The sequence below is a fragment of the Eumetopias jubatus genome, unplaced genomic scaffold (genome assembly GCF_037043125.1).
Source record: "Eumetopias jubatus isolate StellerSeaLion01/CBP00866 unplaced genomic scaffold, mEumJub1_p1.0 scaffold_2, whole genome shotgun sequence".
NCBI lineage: Eukaryota > Metazoa > Chordata > Mammalia > Carnivora > Otariidae > Eumetopias > Eumetopias jubatus.
This window is the reverse complement of record NW_028274808.1, coordinates 47,638,298-47,655,954: the sequence shown is the minus strand read 5'-3', so window position 1 is coordinate 47,655,954 and position 17,657 is coordinate 47,638,298. Positions and strand designations below refer to the sequence as shown.

Here is a 17,657-nt window from a genome sequence, read left to right as displayed (position 1 = left end):
AGCTGAGGTAGAATCTAAGGGATACCAGCCATTATAAGAATAGTAAGTGTGGATGCTCTTCCCGATGGTTTTCAAAGTTGTCCACGGTATCAGCTATAACAGGACACTAATGTCACCAGATCACTAACTTAGTTGGTATTGAGAACATTCAAGACCTGGGTGCCAGTTATTTCCCCTTGCCTCAAGAGGACTCTGTTTTAAATAGGCATGATCACTGTAGAGGCCTGGGGTATTTTCCATCATATGGGTAAACACCAACTTGCCCATTAGTCATTCTGGAGTTAGGAGCGTGTACCTTGACATATCTCTAACCCTAGAATAATTTTAAATGAACTCTTTCATTTATAAACTTGCAGCTTTCATGCAGTTAGGATAAAGATTCTTACAGTCATTTGCTGAACTTTTCTGAGTGGCTCTTGTGTGTCTCAGGTTCACCCCTAAATTATTCCATTTTTAGATTAGGTCCACCACAATCACCATTTTTTATACACTTATTCTAGGGAGAGGACTGAGAAATATATCCAGACAGGTCTTGCCATCTGTTGCCTCAAGACATAAGAGGTCAAGATGTATGGAGGGGCACATACATACATTTGCAATGAAAGAAAAGTTATCTTAGAAGCCAGATTGGGGTGGACATCAGTGCTGAGTTGAATTCTGTTTATAGGGATCTTCACATGACCTCAGGATGGGCCTGCCAGAAGGGGATCTTAAGGGGCCTTGGAAGGGGTGAAGGAAAGGGTTATGCCCTATGAGGACACACCTAGCAGGTCTGTCAGACCTCTGAGGAAGAGAGAGCAACGCACAGTGGTGGGCAGAGGGGAATGGAAGATGCAAAGATCTCTGTCAGGATGAAGAAAAAAGTGAGACTGTGTGAGCACCACTGGCATCACTCAGGTAGCTCGATAATGTGAGAGGCTTAGGGCCTGGATGCAGCCATTGCACAGGAACAATGGGGAAATTAATGTGGATGACAAAGACACCCCGTCCTCACAGCTGGGCATTAGCCACTAGTCTGTGTGACTGAATGATACAGGAGCGAAGAGCAGGGCTACTCATGTCTTGGAACAAGGCCAAGATCCATCCAACAAACCCTTATGATTTCTTAAACCCCCAGTTCTTATATAAAAATTTTTAATGGCACCACCATCTATTTTCCTTAAATAAAAAATGTTGAATGTTTCTCTCACACCCATTGAAGAGGGAAACGAGAGTTTAAATTAACTCCAAATGGTAAAAATTTAATACAGCTCCAGTTGCCTGCAGGTTTCTTCAGTTCAAATCTTTCAATTCTAGAGCTACTCCAGCTGCTTTGTGATCTCATGCACCATTTGAAGGTTTCTGTGCTACTGAGCAGCAGTTTTAAAGCTCATAATGAAAATCACTTGACTTATGGCCTCTCTAATCAACAGGTGAGTCCATTATCTGGTGGTAAAACAAACCAGATAGTCTGAGAAATAATAATTATCTATTTGGAGTCAGGAAAAAAAAAATCCCCTCTGAGGGTCTGAGGATATTTCCCTCAGTCCAGTGCTTTAAGCGTGGGGAAGCCTCTCTGTGGGTTACTTAAGGCTTTTCTCTTCTCACAGGATACCCTCCTGCCACCCCCACTCCATGCATTTTGGCATCTCAAATGGGGACAAGAATCAGGTGATAAAAATTTTAACCAACCCACCTAGGGAACGTGTTTTGAGTTATTCATGGGAGAAAAGAGAGAGAAGGGAGAGCAAGTCGCTGCCTGTGTAACTCTTGGGAAAGGGCATGTCAGATTTCAGGTAGGGGGAAACAAAGCTTAAATGCTGAAACATTTTAGGAGACTCAAATGTGGGCGCCAAAACCTTCCTCCAAACACATTCCAGAACAATCAGATGCAGAGCTTCCTGGAAAGCAAAGCTTTCTTAGTTTTGCAATAAGAGTACATAGCTGCTTGTGGGGACTACGTGCTCCTGGTTTTTGATGAATGACAGGTGATTCATGAGGTCCCTGGGGGGCAGAGTTTGGTGGAAGGGAATGGCCCAGCTAAGTCAAGAACTGCATCAAATATGTCAAGGCTCCCCTGCGGCTCTCAAAATGTTTGCTAGTAAAATACTGCCCTTGACCATAACCATCCCATTTGGCATATGTTCTAGATGGGAAAAGCAATGGGTTCAATGGAATAAAATGAGGTAGCAAAGATGTAGCCAGTGTCTATGACCTTTGAGATGGGGGAAATTTAGTTGTAAAGCAGGCTCCCTGATGACATGAAGGCTGGTTGGAAAAAATTGCCACTTGATTTTTTGTATGCATTCAACTGGTTTTTAAAAAACAAGCTCTTAAAAGATGGCCATCCTAAGCCAAATTTGCAAAATATGCCAGCAGAAACGGTCTTCAGTGTACTACTGCACTTATGCCAATTCGATTTTATTTTTTAAGTGCCAGAAGAATGATTTCAGTGACCTCGAGTGGTGTAACAAAACTTTTTCAACTCTTCAAGGCCTCTCTCAAATCTCATTTCCTTGATGAAAATGGTGGTCACTGGCTTAATTTCAGGTTCATTTGTCTCACCTTCGGGCTCCTGGAGTGTACGGTGGCCACACATTTTAGTCCTCACTTATGCATTGCTGTATAGTCATCTTTTCTATGTGTAGTGTTTGTGATGCTTCAACTCCCTGGTAAGCTCCTTGAAGTCGTGACAATGTTTTCTGTAAGTCCCCAATCCATGCAGCAGTAGCGTGTCACTGGGAATGTCACGGGGAGTGTCAAAAACCACCTTTGACTGAAACATAGGGCTGTCTTCTTACTTAAGAAAGTGCCTTCTCGGGAGTTATGTCATCAATGCCACGGTCCCTCCTCCCTTGGTGTGAGCCGCCCCACAATGCCCCACATCTGTCTCAACAGCAATCAACTTTGTGTTCTCTTGTTCGGCCCTTGATACTTAACTGAACAGAAAATTTAGCCTTAGGGAATATGAAACAACAATGATTGCTGAGAATTCTGGGAATTCCTTTTAAAAAAAAAAGATGACAAAATCCATACTTGTGGGGTAGGTGTTTAAAGGTGATTTTGGAGACCCTGGAGTCCAGTAACAAAGAAGAATCTAGGCTTTAAATCTGGTTTGAAAATACGATGTGTGCCAAGAATAAAGTGGTGGGGAGAAACAATTTGCAGTAGCCAATTGTTTGTTGTTAGCCTGGGTTGAATTAATGGAGGCTTAGACAAAATTGTTTCATCAGAGTCGCCTTGTCGAATGTGAAAATTAGCCAGTGTATAAAAACACAAATGCAGTATTTTTTCCTCATGATATGGACTCCAGACTTGGTTGCCCACCACAACCAGAAGTCTGTCTTGCTTTTCTCTGTCCGTTTAATGGTCTCTATGTCTCTTTCCTCCTACCACAGGTGGAAAATAAAATCCCACATAATAGTTACACTTTGGGAAAGCTGAAATAACATATATAGCAACTGAACAGTTATAAGGGAAAAGCACATCATGAATTTAATTCCATTTCCAGATGTAAAATGTCATAAAGAATTTTTTTTCCATACTTGGCAAAATAACAGGAATTTTCGAGACCATTTTATTTAGCTTGGTGGATGCGTGTTTGTGGGTAGGTATCAGAGAGTCTTCCACCTTGAGTGTGCCCTAAATGCTACACATCCAGGCTTTAATGAGATTAAACTACCAAAGGCCCAAAGTTCAGCTAGAAGGTACATGACCTTCATTGAAATGGAGGGGAAATATGTCCGACAAATGGTAGAATTTGGTGTGTTTTCAAAGCAAGAACTCTGATCTGTATGGAGAGGTTTCTAACCCAGTTTAATTATTCTCCCGTGACTACAGACACTAGGATTCTCATCTGTTCCAAAGAACAGATCATGTAGTCATTCCACACATTTTTCATTCTGACTTCTCTTTTTCCTTTACCCTTCTATGTGAGACGTAAGGCCTTTGTAGGAACACCTGGGTGTGAGCTGAGAAAGGCTGGCTGGGGGTGGACTCCAAGCTGGTCATTCCTCTGATTTAACTCAACCAAACCAGACAGTTGTAGCTTGGAGAAAGAGAGATGTTAAAAAAAAAAAAAAAAAAAAATTAAAAGTGTGATGTTCCAACAAAGCCGAAGACATTTCAGAATGAGACATAAAAATGCCCCATGGGTGGGAATAAGTCAGGTTGGTAAGGGTTCCCATGCTGCATGCTATCATTCTGATACCAAAGGAGCCGTTCCTCTATCGGAAACCTGGTTGTACAGATTAACGGATGTGCCCACCTAAAGAGTAACTCCCACTGTGGCCTTGTATAGGCAGGAAAGAGCTCTTTACAACTCGGCTCCTGCTTTGTATAAATTATTAGAGTGAGGGACATGGGAGTACTTTTAGATAATGAGAAGAAAAAAAATAATTTGAGAAAGTCAATCCGTTTTCTTGAGTACTTTTAGCAGATTGCTAACACAGTTGTAGATTTTGTTCTTAAAACTGTCTTGTATTTTTCAAGGGGAGCTATGGATTTTTCTTCATGTAGCTAAAACTGCCATTTAATCGGATGATTCCAACTGGAACTTACGCTGCCACTCTCCAGTTGCTCTGGGTGTAAATTCACTAAAAATTTGAGATCACACAAAGCAAAAGAAGGAATTGCAAAAATTGAAAAACTGCTTCCACTTAAAAAAAATGCAAGCAATTTCAATGGGTCCTTACTTCTCTTTCTTGGAATCTTGTCTTTTAAAGTGCCATGTCATAAATAATATTTGCATGAATATCATGGGTTATTGCTTTTGTGTTGAAATGTCTCAGTCGAGGAGAGCTATAATCTACAGTGGCTTGGGTTTCCGATCTGCAGGCTCTCCTTTGGAGTTTTGAGCTAAAATACAGATACACCAACTATGAGAAACAAATGAAAGCTGTCACAGTGTCAGCAGCAAAAACTGGGGGTCCGTCCCACACAAATTATGGACATCTGTATTCCTAATTGGCATTCTTTCGGGCCGTGCCAGCAGAATGGCAGTGCCAAGAGAGCCTGACAGCTTTAGGAAAGACCAGGTATCAGGTTTAGGTGATAGGAGACGCTGATGAGATGTAGAAGTTCCTTTGTCGGCAATATTCTCCATATGTTTGTTATAAGGCCCGTGACTTCTAGTTTCGGCTACCTCCAAAATGACACCCTTTATCAAGACTAAATTTGCTACTTTGAAAACAGATCAGTTTATGAGCTCAGGAGAACAAGTGGTATTGATGGTTATATGATCAGAAGATCGTTGGCAAAGATGCATACAAATAGTTAACAAGGTAATGGTAAGAAATGTTGACCTTGATTTGTTTAGCTAAGATGTAAAGATTTTTGAAGGTCAAAGGTGTCCTTGTGTAGTGTTTTGGAGTCTAACTGTGTCTGACCCTCTAACATTAAGCTGCTGTGGCCTGCAGTTTTGAAGAGTGAAGCAAACCAGGGGAAAAGAGAGAAGGGGGGAGAACAGGAAATGGAGTGAGGTGTTTCAGGAAGTTGTCAGGGGTTGACTGATTGATTCCAGATGGAAAAGGTCAGCCTTCGTGACCCAGGAAATACTCACTAGGGGAAAGAAGTTGGCTTGTGGAAAGGGAAGGCCTGGGAGTGAGACGATGCTGGAATGCACATTCCACTTCCTTTAGTCCCCAAACATTCAGAAACTTTAACTTGTCTGAATAGAATAATATCAGTGTTGTCATCGTTCATCAGAAAACAGGGAAGGAAGTTAAATTCAAAGCTTTGAATGTACCAAATGTATCTTCACCTCCATAATGTGGTTCACTTACTTCCAGAAGGAGGGTGGATGTATGTAAAGGTCAATATTTGTGTGTGTGTGTGTGTGTGTGTGTGTGTGTGCGCGTGCGCGCGTGCGCATGTGCGTGCATATATAAGAACAACCAGCAAACATGTCCAGTTTTGCATGGTGGAGCTAGAGGATTAAATACTCTACATTTTGCCAATTCACTTTAATTGACAGACTCTTCTAGATAACCCACAGTCTAAGATATTTGGAATATTAAAAATGGGAACTTGCCTTGTATCTATATATATATACACACATGCACATACATTTGGACATAATTTAAAATCTTGTAATAAATTTTGCAGACACTGAAATAATTCAGGTTAATTCCCTTGCTGTCATGAGAGGCCAGAGCTAGCCAGCAAGAGATTAAAATTTATTTCCATTGTTAATAGAAAATAATGAAGTGCATCTGAACCATCAGGGTATGTCATTCGGGAAATGTTCACTTTGGAACTGAATCTCACTCCACCCAAATGGACAATGATGAAATCAGCTGGCTCGAGAAAGCCTCATATTTTGTGGCAGGAATGCATGAGGAGCACTAAAGTACAGTATGACAAGAAGCTTGTGGAATGAATTAAAGTGGTCTCAGAGAGAATGCTCTCTATATCCACATAATCCTCAGACGGGCTGGAGCTCCCCTCACTGTGCCTAGCACAGCTCATTAGCAATTAAAGCCTGAAGCGCCCTCTTGTTTTAAGTTTTCCAGAGATGGCAGCTATGTCAATCCATTCACACACACAATTTATAAAAGTGGCCTGATTCCTCTTTTTTCTCCAGTTTCTCCTATTATTTTCAGGGGGTAAGCATATGCAGAGGTGAATGCTTTCAACCTTCATGCTCATCTTTTTTTTTTTTTTTTAAGATTTTAGTTATTTATTTGACAGAGAGAGACACAGTGAGAGAGGGAACACAAGCAGGGGGAGTGGGAGAGGGAGAAGCAGGCTTCCCGCCGAGCAGGGAGCCCTGATGTGGGGCTCGATCCCAGGACCCTGGGATCATGACCTGAGTTGAAGGCAGACGCTTAATGACTGAGCCACCCAGGCGCCCCCTTCATGATCATCTTAACCCCATGCCAGGAGCCTTGGCTTCTCTCTTCCTTTGACTATGATGCCATCTTGTGCTTACCCTGATAAGGACTTGTGCCTCCATGCACTTGTGGAGAGCAATGGATGTCTACATCTTACGGTGGCCACCATACAATAGGAAATTTCTGGAAGGATTTTCCCCAGACTCCTAACATGTTGACATGGGGCAATTGAAAACGGATCCGGAGCTAGACAGGCTGCATCCTTGAATTATGAGCTATTGACAATCATTTTCTGAACGACAACTGAGGTTCCTTTAAGTTCCTTTTGATGTCACAGAGAGGCGGGGACACTGTACCTGTAGTGTATTCACAAGTGAGGAACTGAAGTGTGGGGGAGACACATAGCTGACTAGGAACCCATTCTGTTGTCTTTGAATCTCCAGGGCCTGATTTAATACCCAACATGTAGCAGGAGCTCAGTGAATGTTTTTGGGATGAATGATTGAAACCCACTAATGTCCATGGAAAATTCCTGTGTGGTACTGTCATGCCCATGGGACCAGGTTAGGTGAAATATTTTGGGGACTCATGCTTTTAGGGGTTATCCTGAACCCCTATTATATTAAAATATATGTATTTAAGAAAAATTAAAAGCTATCATCTAAACCTACATTGAAGGTAAAAAAAAATTCAGAAGGGTTTCCTTGGGGTGGGGGTTAGGTAGGAGGGGAGGATTGACCGAGAAAGATACAAGGTAATTTTCTGGGGAGATGGAAATGTTCTATACCCCGATATGGTCTGTGTTACCTGGATGTATCTGTCAAAACTGTGCAGCTAAGATTTGTGCATTTCAATGGATATAAACTTCACCTAAAAAAAAGGAAGGATTTATCATACTATCTTGTTCACTTTGTTTGCTTGAAATTATTCATAGTAGAAAATTTTAAATGCCATCTAGTGAATCTTACTTCATATTAGAGATAAGGCAGGGCCAAGGTCCCCTGCTCCCTTCATTTAATAAGGAAGGAAGGGTGGCAGAAAAAATATAAGTAGAATATCAGCAAATTCAACAGTCTTACACAATTCACAGCGTTCACCATAGTACATACCCTCCCCAATGTCTATCACCCAGCCACCCCATCCCCCCCACCCCCCACCATTCCAGCAACCCTCAGTTTGTTTCCTGAGATTAAGAATTCCTCATATCAGTGAGATCACAGATCTGTACTTCTGAAACAAATGATGCAATATATGTTAAGGAAAAAAAAAAAGAAGATAGCAGGAGGGGAAGAATGAAGGGGGGTAAATCGGAGGGTAAATCGGGGAGACGAACCATGAGAGATGATGGACTCTGAAAAACTGAGGGTTCTAGAGGGGAGGGGGAGTGGGGGGATGGGTTAGCCTGGTGATGGGTATTAAAGAGGGCACGTTCTGCATGGAGCACTGGGTGTTATATGCAAACAATGAATCATAGAACACTACATCAAAAACTAATGATGTAATGTATGATGATTAACATAACAATAAAAAATTTAAAGAAAAAAAGAATATCAGCAATTTTAATTTGGGAGTAGATAGAAGAGTCATTTTTAAATACAGCTCCTCATTACGTACCTATCAATGCCTTTCCTCCAGAGGTCTACATATATGCACGAATATGTGTATAACAAGTTATTTTCTCAAAAAAAATTGCATACATAACTGACAAATAGACTCACGTCTAGGATGGCCCATCCTCCTAGGTCAGGTAGGTGGTAGGTGCACTCAAGTCCACCTACCTCTGCTACGCTTTCCCAACTGCTCTGGCCTTCACTGACATCTGCCTCTTGGAACTACAGCACACACATCGAACTCAACTTGATTTCATTTTGTGTGCTCTTTCTTTTATGTGTCAGCCATGTTTCTCCAGCCCTTAAGAGAGCTCTTTGAGGGTAGGAGCCCAACTTTGTAACTTTTGGTAGCCAGCCCGTGTGTCTGCCTTTCTAGAGTTTCCCTTAGAGCTTACACTACGGGAGGGGCTCAGTGAGTAATGTCACCCATCCTAGTGACAGGCCAAACAAGGCAGAGGTGAGGCAGTTAGGGTGGAACTCATCCCCCTGTCGCATGCGCCAGGCCCTCCACCTAGAGCTTTACATGTAATACCTCATTTCATCCTTACTTTATTTATTGAGCCCTTGAGATAGGCGTTGTTGTTTGTGTTTTACGGATGAGCAAAATGGAGATTAGAAAAGGTGAGGTAATTTGTCCCAGGTTACCAGGTTGCGGAACAGCAGGTGTGGGGGTCTTCGTTCTCTTTGACCCCCAATCCATGATCTTCCACTGTTCCACACCCATCTCTTCCCTTTCCTCTGCCTAGATACTAAATGTCCTACATTTTCAACACTGAATTCCAGCAACTTCATCTCCTCGCCAGAAATCGGATCATGTCTGCCACGGCTCTCTAGCGGGTGGGGACACCCCACAAACAGCCCCTCAGGCAGCATTTTTGTGCCCAGCATTCCTTGAGCAGACGTTAGAAGTGTGAGAACCCATTCCTGAGCTGGGAGAGATGACTTCCCAGCTGGTGTTGAGGCCTTACCTTCCTGAGCTCACACAGTTGGCTCCTTGGCATGAGCATAGCTCTGGGGTCAGCTGGGAGTGACTGTCCAGGTCCTGTGGGAGAGAGCAAGGTTTTTAGAACCAGCAGGCAGATGGCCAGTTTCCCCACTCTGTCACTGGGGCGTGGTTTGAACACAAATACATAACAACATGCGAGTGAAGGGTGGCCTCTTTTTCCAGGAAGCTCTGCCATAATCACAGGAGGATGACCTGCTGAGAGGCCGAGGGCATGGCCCTGGCCCAAGATTCTGTTCCATCTCTTATTAGCCATAGGGATGTCTGGCAAAACAGTAGGCTGCGACTTTTCCTACTTTATGTACAACTAACTCCCCCCTCACCCCCCCCCAACTTTTGCTTTAAATGTGCAGGTTGTGTTGTCAACAACAGTGAACGTGGATGGACACGTGCTGGCTGTTTCTGACAACATGTTTGTTCATAACAACTCTAAGCATGGCCGGAGAGCAAGAAGGCTGGACCCATCAGAAGGTAGGGTTGCCTGCCGTCTGGGCTGAGAACGGCAGACAAATCAAGGTCCCCGCCATTGTCCTGGTTTGAATTTTAAATTTATGTCTGGGCAGGCGTGGAGAAAGTACACAAGATCATGTGGGTTTTAAGTAAAGTTGTAAACACTGACTCTTGCCTGTTCTCTTGCAACCCCGCACGCCTCCCAGTCGGCACTCAGGCCACCGTGCCCCACCGCCTCTGCCATCTAGTCCTGTGTTTTTCTTTTTGCTAGTTGGGCATTTGAGGCAAACGTAAGCCTATGACATCTTAGTTAAACAGGAACATTACAGTGCAGACATGTATGAATAAGTGTCAGATGTGCCCTTAAACAGATTGTGGGCAAAACAAAACAATGTGCAGAATGAAATTGACACTAATTGATTTTTGTTTGCTTGGACAAGAAGAAATCATGATCTGCTCTGGGTAGTTTTCCATGTGCATTAAAGTCGTCAGAAATACTGGTAACTGTTCAACTTCAAGTTGTCCAAAAAATTACAGCATATCAAGGAAGATAACTGACAAATACCTGAGTAAATTCCATCTTTCACACTCCCCAGCTCACTGGGATAGTAAGATGCTTTGTAATATAAGGTGAATGGCTAACCTAAGCTACTATTTTAGTGTGATGTTTTGCTGTATACTGCCCACCAGCCCCCACCCCAGCTTGGCCCTTAAAATGTGTCTTGTATCAATTTAAATAGGAATTAATGAACTGAAAGAAAATGATTGAATCAGTAAAGAATTTGGAGTGGTGTTAATTCTCCCACAGTGGGCACTGAAAGGGGAGAAGAAAATCCCAGGGTTCAGAACTAGGAACCCATCCAGTTTCTTTTGACTGATTGGATGTGATTGACTGGCTGTTCAAAGGGGGCTCATGTTTTTGGAGTCCTGCCAAAGTTCTCCTCCACCTTTGACCCTGTCAACTTTGGAAATGGAGTGATGGATTGACTTTAGTTATGGCCTGAAAACCATATTGGGTTCCTGTTGGGATGTAAAGTCCAGAGGCCTTGGACATATGGAAGAAGGGGGGGGGGAATCTGTCCTACAAAGTTAGGAAAGTGATTAGAAATTGTCTCCTGATAGAGCTGAAAAAAAAAAAAACCCAACTATGATAGATTTTACTTTCTCCTTCTCTCTCTAGCACATTAGCAGGCCTTGTAAATCTTAACATCTTGGGGCAGAGGAGGTGGGGAGAGAAAAGGGATTTACACATTTCCAGTGTGATCAACTTACAAAAATATGGGGAAAAACAACAGGGTTTTAAAACCACCCTTTGCACAATTAGCTAAGTGTTCCATGTTTTCATACATAGTGGTCAACTCATTAGGCTTTAATGACCTGGTGAAAACCAACAACCAATTAGGGAATGATGGCAAGTCAGTAAAGCTCAACTTGAACCTGGAATAGCCAACAGCTTTTGAGAGCAGCCAATCCCCCAAACTCCAAATTTCAACCATCAAATGATAGCCCTGACATTTTCTTTTCTATCTTCTTAGCTACCCCCTGCATCAAAGCCATTAGCCCAAGCGAAGGCTGGACCACAGGAGGAGCCATGGTCATCATCATTGGAGACAACTTCTTTGATGGCCTCCAAGTGGTGTTTGGGACCATGCTTGTATGGAGTGAGGTAGGCAAAGGCAACTTGCTTCCCTGATTTTCTTTGGTGCAAAGATAGTTTTGATTTGGGGAAATGTAATTCCTGGAGCATCAGCAGCATGGATGCACATTACTGATTACCTACTGTGAGCAAGGCACCAAGAATTAAAAAACATGTAAACCACAATTTATTGTAGGCATGGATCCCTTAAAAAGATAAATATTTATCGCAACATTGTTTATAATTGTGAAAAATTAGAAAGAGCCTAAATATTGAATAATAGAATGGTTCAATTCCACTATTAAAAATTTGGTTTTGAAAAAGTTCTAATGGCACAGGAGAAAGGATTGTATTTACACTATAATGTCAAGTGAAAAAAAAATCAGGATAATGGTGTCTATGGATATAAAATCTAATAATATAACAGCCATCCATAGAAAAGTTCTGGAAGCACACCAAAGATTAACAGTGGCCGTCTCTGGGTTACACAAGGCTAATAGTTTTCTTCATATTTTCTTATAATTTCCTAATTTTCTAAAGTGGATATGTTCTACTTTCATAATGAGAAAACCAACAAGACGTTACAAAAAGACAAGCGACGGTGCTAGGTTGGATGTGGAAATTGCCAAGTCACTACATGAGAGAGTAGCAGTGTAGGAAGCAGGGAGGGAGTGAATACAAAGATGGGCCCCGGAGGTAGGGGGAATCTTGAGCTGGGCTGGTGGGAAGGTGAGGATCTAGACAGGTTAAGTTGTGAGGAAATTCCAGGGTAGGAGGGAGAAACATGTGAGATAGAGGGACAGGGTGTTTGGAGAGTTTGGGGCCCTGGCGGGTCGTTGCAGGACATGCTCCGGTCCTCTGTAGCCTCAGTGATAACTTGTATAACAGGTATTTTATTTCTCTGCCTGTTCATTCCTCAGCTAATAACGCCTCATGCCATCAGAGTGCAGACTCCTCCTCGGCACATCCCCGGAGTAGTGGAAGTGACATTATCTTATAAGTCCAAACAGTTCTGCAAGGGAGCTCCAGGGAGGTTCATTTACACAGGTGGGTGAGAAAATGATCCAAGGGAGATGGGCTCCGGGTTCACCTTTGTTCTAGTTCCCAGTGTCTCCACTTTATAGTGATTTTACCTTTCCTAGGTCTTTTTGCTAGTGTGGGAAGAATGGACGGGGTGATAGGCATTGGATGGGGAAGTGTGGACTCGATTTTAAATTTTATTTTATGCAAGCGATTTCTGAACAGTCTGGGAGATGATCACAGGAGCTCATTTCATGAGTGCCATCTTTATAAATTTGACTTGGCTAGAACCGTGCTAGAACAGACTTTTAACTAAGCAATCAGATAAAAAATTAGGCCAAGTGGTTGGCTATAGCTAAATTTTCTTGAAAAGGATTTGTGAAAATTGCCCAACGGTGCTGCAGAGTGATTCAAATTGTTTTAAAATTTTATGAAAGTAGGAATTATCTATGATTTCAATGCTTGTTGAAATTTGCTGAATATTTGTTTAAAAACATTTGTTTAAAATTGGTTGACTATCTACTTTTTCTAAGGTACAATGACATATGAGACATGGTCCCTATTTGGAAATGTAGACATTTTTGGAGGGGGCGTCGGTATATTGCACAGAACAGCTGGGGAATTAGAATATTCAAAATGTTTGGTGTTTCCAGTGAATGGAATATGAATTCCAGGAAGACACAGTTTAGTGTGGACTAGTGTAGGGGGAAGGGGTTTCAAGAAGAAGATGGAAATCAAAGACTATTTTTAAGGGTGGGGAGGATTTGAACAGGCAGGGAAGAAGGAAGAATGTCCCAACTATGGGAATTTCATGTGCTAGGGCCCAGTGGGTAAGGTGAGCAGGTGTCTGGAGGAGAGACGGCTGGTTTACAGCTATGGCAGTGCACTCGGGTAAAACTTAGGCCGGAACTTAGCCCACATGAGCTAGGAATGGGAAGGAAGGAAAACATAAAACAGCTTAAAAGCGCTGTAGGGTACCTAGAATGATCAAATTCAGGGACAGAACATCAAATGCTGGTTCTCAGGTGTTGGGGGGAGGGAGAATGGGAGTGATGTTTAATGGGAACAGAGTTTCAGTTTTGTGAGATGAGAGTTCTAGAGATCGGTTGCTACACTTAGAAATGACTTTGGGTGGTAAATTTTGTCATGTGTGTTTTACCACAATTTTAAAAAATGAAAAAAAAAAAAAACTCACAAAGCCTTGTATGGGAATTTAGACTTGATTTGTAAGACGACATTAAGCGTTCCCATGGAAGTGAGAGTAACTCAAAGGGGTTCTCGGAAGAAACACAAATGCTATTGATATAAAAGATTGAGTTAGTCAGGGGAACAACTGAAGGCAGGAAGATCAACTAGGACATTGTACTTTGAAGGAGAAAATAAGGGGCATAGAGAAAGAAATATATAAACTTAGAAAATATATCACACACATTATGAAATTCTAATATTTTATAGTGTCTTCTCTCATTTGCATCCAGACTCCCCTTCTTGTTTCTGTGTAAATATCTGGTTACATATCACTGAGGAGTAGATGGACAAGGGTAATTTTTAGGTATATTTATCTAAAATTTCACCTTTGAATTTTCTCTCTTGAGATAGGTACATCTTGGTTGGTTGGGTTAGTGTGTGTGTGTGTGTTTCTATGGAAGATGCTATTACAGTCACGGTAAAATATTTACTGCTTTAGCTCCCAAAGGCATACAGTATATTCATTCATTTAAATGAGTATTTATGACATGCCTAGTACCACGGGCCGGCACAACTCTAGGCTCTGGGATATAGAGATGGGCAAGTTAAAATCCCTCGTCTTAATAAAACTTACTTTCTAGAGGGGAAGACAGACAACACAGAAAATAGATGATACAATTTCAACAGTAATAAGTAAGGGATAGAGAATGAGGCAGGGTTTTGGGTGGGGTGGTCAGGGAGGGACTCTGTGAGGAAGGGACGTTGAGTGGAGACCCGTATCACAGGTGTGGAAATCGGCCCCCAGCCTCCGTATCTTTCTGACCTTCTCTCCTCTCCATTGTCTTCCTTCTGTGCCTGGAACTCTTCAGGGTTGTGTTTCTGTTTGGTTCCCCAGTGTTCTCTAGAACAGTGTCTGGCTGTCTGTGAACTGGGGGTAAATGTCGCAGGCAGAGAACAGATTATAGACTGAGAGGTGGGAATAAGCCCAGCATCATCAGGGAAGAGCATGAATACCTCTGGCCGGAGTGGCACTGGTAGGGAGGAGAACGATGGGGGATGAGGTAGGAAAAGCAGGTAGGGTAAGAGGCTTGGATGGGAAGGCACTGAGGATGTTGAACAAGGGAGCAGTCAGCATCCAGACAGGATTTAAAGCCACAGGGCTGGATGAGATGGCCTCAGAAGAGAGTGCAGCTACAGGATGGAAGAAGTCTCCAGATGGTTCCTCAGGAGCACCAGCATGTAAGGCTCAGGGTGAAAAGAGGAGTCACCTATGAAGGTGACTGAGAAGGAGTGTCTGATGGTGTAGGGGGAAAGCAGCAGTGTGGGCTGTCCCCGAAGTTAGGCTAGGAATGGGTCTCACTTTGGGATGCTTTCCACATGTAGGGCTCTGGCATCTCTGTTTTCTCTACCCACTGTGTATGGATGACCATCTGGCCTGTGAGGAGACAGGTAGGAAAAATAGCAATCATGTTGCAACCAGTCCTCAGCTCTCTTCTGAAGTAAGGATACTCAGTGAGGCTGTGGACGTGTGGAGCCTGATGTTGTGCGCATGCCCATGTGTGTATGCAGGTGAAAACTCTCTCTGAAGCAGAGGTCCTCACCCTTGGCTGCACTTTAAATCACCAACACCTGGGCCCCAGACAAAGTAGCTCTGAATCTCGGAGGGCAGGACCCAGGTATCAGTGTACTTGATATATTCATTGAACAAACATCAGTTCTAAATTATGCTCAAGACACAAAATCAGTAATTTTTAGTATGCCTCTAGCAGCTTACAGTTCTAGAAGGGGAGATAGCTATCTGGAGATTATGATAATTGGGTTAAGTCCCATAAGAGGTATAAATGCAAGGGGCACTGAGCAGGGAGTGGCTGACTTTAGGGAATCTGTGAAGGCTTTCCAGAGGAGGTGACAATAGAGTGACATTTCTAAAGCAAAGTGGGAATTTACCAGACAGAATAGAGGAGGCCATGAGCCACAGTTTGTGGAAACAAAGTGTCTGCTGAGAGGGGAGCCCACATAACCATGAAAATAGTAGATATTATGCTACTTGTAAATTCAAAGAATTATAGAAATGGTGAGACATTGCAGATCACTGGTCAAACTCCCTCTTTTGCAGATGGGAGAACTAAGCCCCAGGCAGAAGCAACTTTTTCACAATTACCCATTGAATTCAAGGTGGAGTCAGAGCAAGGACTCAGGTCTTTGGCCATCCTGCCTAGTGTCTTTTATTTAATACTTATTGTCAGCAAATAGCTCTGTTTTCCTGATGTGCTGAAATTTTATCGACTTATTCATGAAGCAAATATTGATTGAGCACACTCACTACGCTCAACACTGTGCTGTGTGCTGGGAATACTGTAGATGAGTCAGACCAGCAGGCTCCTTCCTTCTATGGGGAAGTGGTATGAAATTATATGGTATAGTGATGTGAAGATGAACTACTTATGCTCTAGGTTTTGGCTTTTTGGATGTCTCTAGTTCTTAAATCTTGTGTAAGTGACTTAACTTCTGAGTCTCCCCATCTATAAAATGGGATACTTATCTCACAGAGCTGTTGTGAGACTAAATAATACCGTGCATGCAAATAGTGGTGTTTGGCTCTCCAGGGAAAAGTGGTGGGGAGGGAGCGGTAGGGTTGGTAGTATTTGCTGATTTCCACGGTGCAAATTCTCTGACTATGGCTGATTTTAAGCTACCAGTATGACGTCAGCTGGCTCACAAATTTCTGAAATTTTAACAACCTGCTGTCACGAACTGGCAGAAGCCAGGTCTAGAGCACCCTTTCATGGAAGCACTTGGGACAGAGAGTGACTATATCTCACTATTCAAAAGCATTTATTATTAATAATATTCTTATGATTACTATCAGGGTTACTACCACGGAAACTTTTACTATCAGGGTTATTACCATAGAAACTTGAACAAGTAGTTACAAATGTGATGAGTACTAAAAAGGAGTTGTATAGGATGCTGGGAATATACACTTGGGAAATCGAACCTTCTTAAACTAAGATAATGGGGAAGGCTAAGAACAGTCCAAACACAAGAGACGGAATGTGCAAAGGCCCTGGGGTAAGAAAGGACATGGGATATATATGATGGCTACTATGAACAGGGCAGAAAGAATGAATTAAAGAACGGTTGGCCTCAAGCTGGAAGGGAGGGTTGAGACCTGCTTCTTTGGCTCTACCCCAAGAGCCATGGGGAGCTATTGGAATATTTTAAAGCTGGGGAGGGCCATGATCAGATTTGCCTTTTAAAAGATCATTCTGGCTGAATTGTAGAGAACGGCTTGGAAGCCAGGGTGGATTCAAGGAGGTCAGTTGGAGGGCAGTGTGGTGGCCTCAGCCAGAAATGATGGCAGCCTGGACCAGAGCACCAGTAGTGGGGACAGGCAGAAGGGGATGGAATCTAGGAGGTCACATGGGCAGCCCTTGATGATTGATTGGATGGGGTAAAGGTTGGGGAAGGGAGGGGAGGAGATGCCTCTCAGGTTTCAGGTTTGAAAAATTGGGTGGGTATAGTGTAGAAAGTGATTTTTAAAAAGGTATAAATTGCTAAGGGAGTTCAGAGGAAGGACAAAATTCTTCCAGCTGGTGGAGCAGTGGGAAGATTTAATATTGTAAAGATGTCAATTAATGCATAAATTTAACATAATGCCAATCAAAGTACCAACAAAATGTTCGGGGAAATTTTACAAGAGTTCACCTGGAAAAATAAAGGTGCTAAAATAGGACCCCTCATTTTGAAAAATGAGAGGGCCATGCCCTACCGGACTTAAAACCTATTTTGAGTAATTAGAAGAATATGGGGCTTTGGAGGAACATATAGAAGTGTTATGCAACAGAAGAGAACATTTAAAAATAAACAGGTTTTTACACATGAATAGTATAAATACCTAAACGTGTATAGGTGAGGAGCCATCTCAGTCAATGTGG

The 17,657-nt window shown here is 42.6% G+C and overlaps 1 protein-coding gene across 4 annotated transcripts in view; it reads left to right on the top strand.

Moving 5' to 3' along the window:
- EBF2 (EBF transcription factor 2) overlaps window positions 1–17,657 on the top strand; it is a 183,532-nt gene that overhangs the window by 135,302 nt on the left and 30,573 nt on the right. For all 4 annotated transcript variants that reach the window (XM_028114343.2, XM_088021427.1, XM_028114342.2 and 1 more), the window contains 3 exons: window positions 9,779–9,896; window positions 11,411–11,541; window positions 12,432–12,558. In XM_028114343.2, coding sequence (XP_027970144.1) covers window positions 9,779–9,896; window positions 11,411–11,541; window positions 12,432–12,558 — 376 coding nt within the window. The remainder of the gene's footprint in view (window positions 1–9,778; window positions 9,897–11,410; window positions 11,542–12,431; window positions 12,559–17,657) is intronic.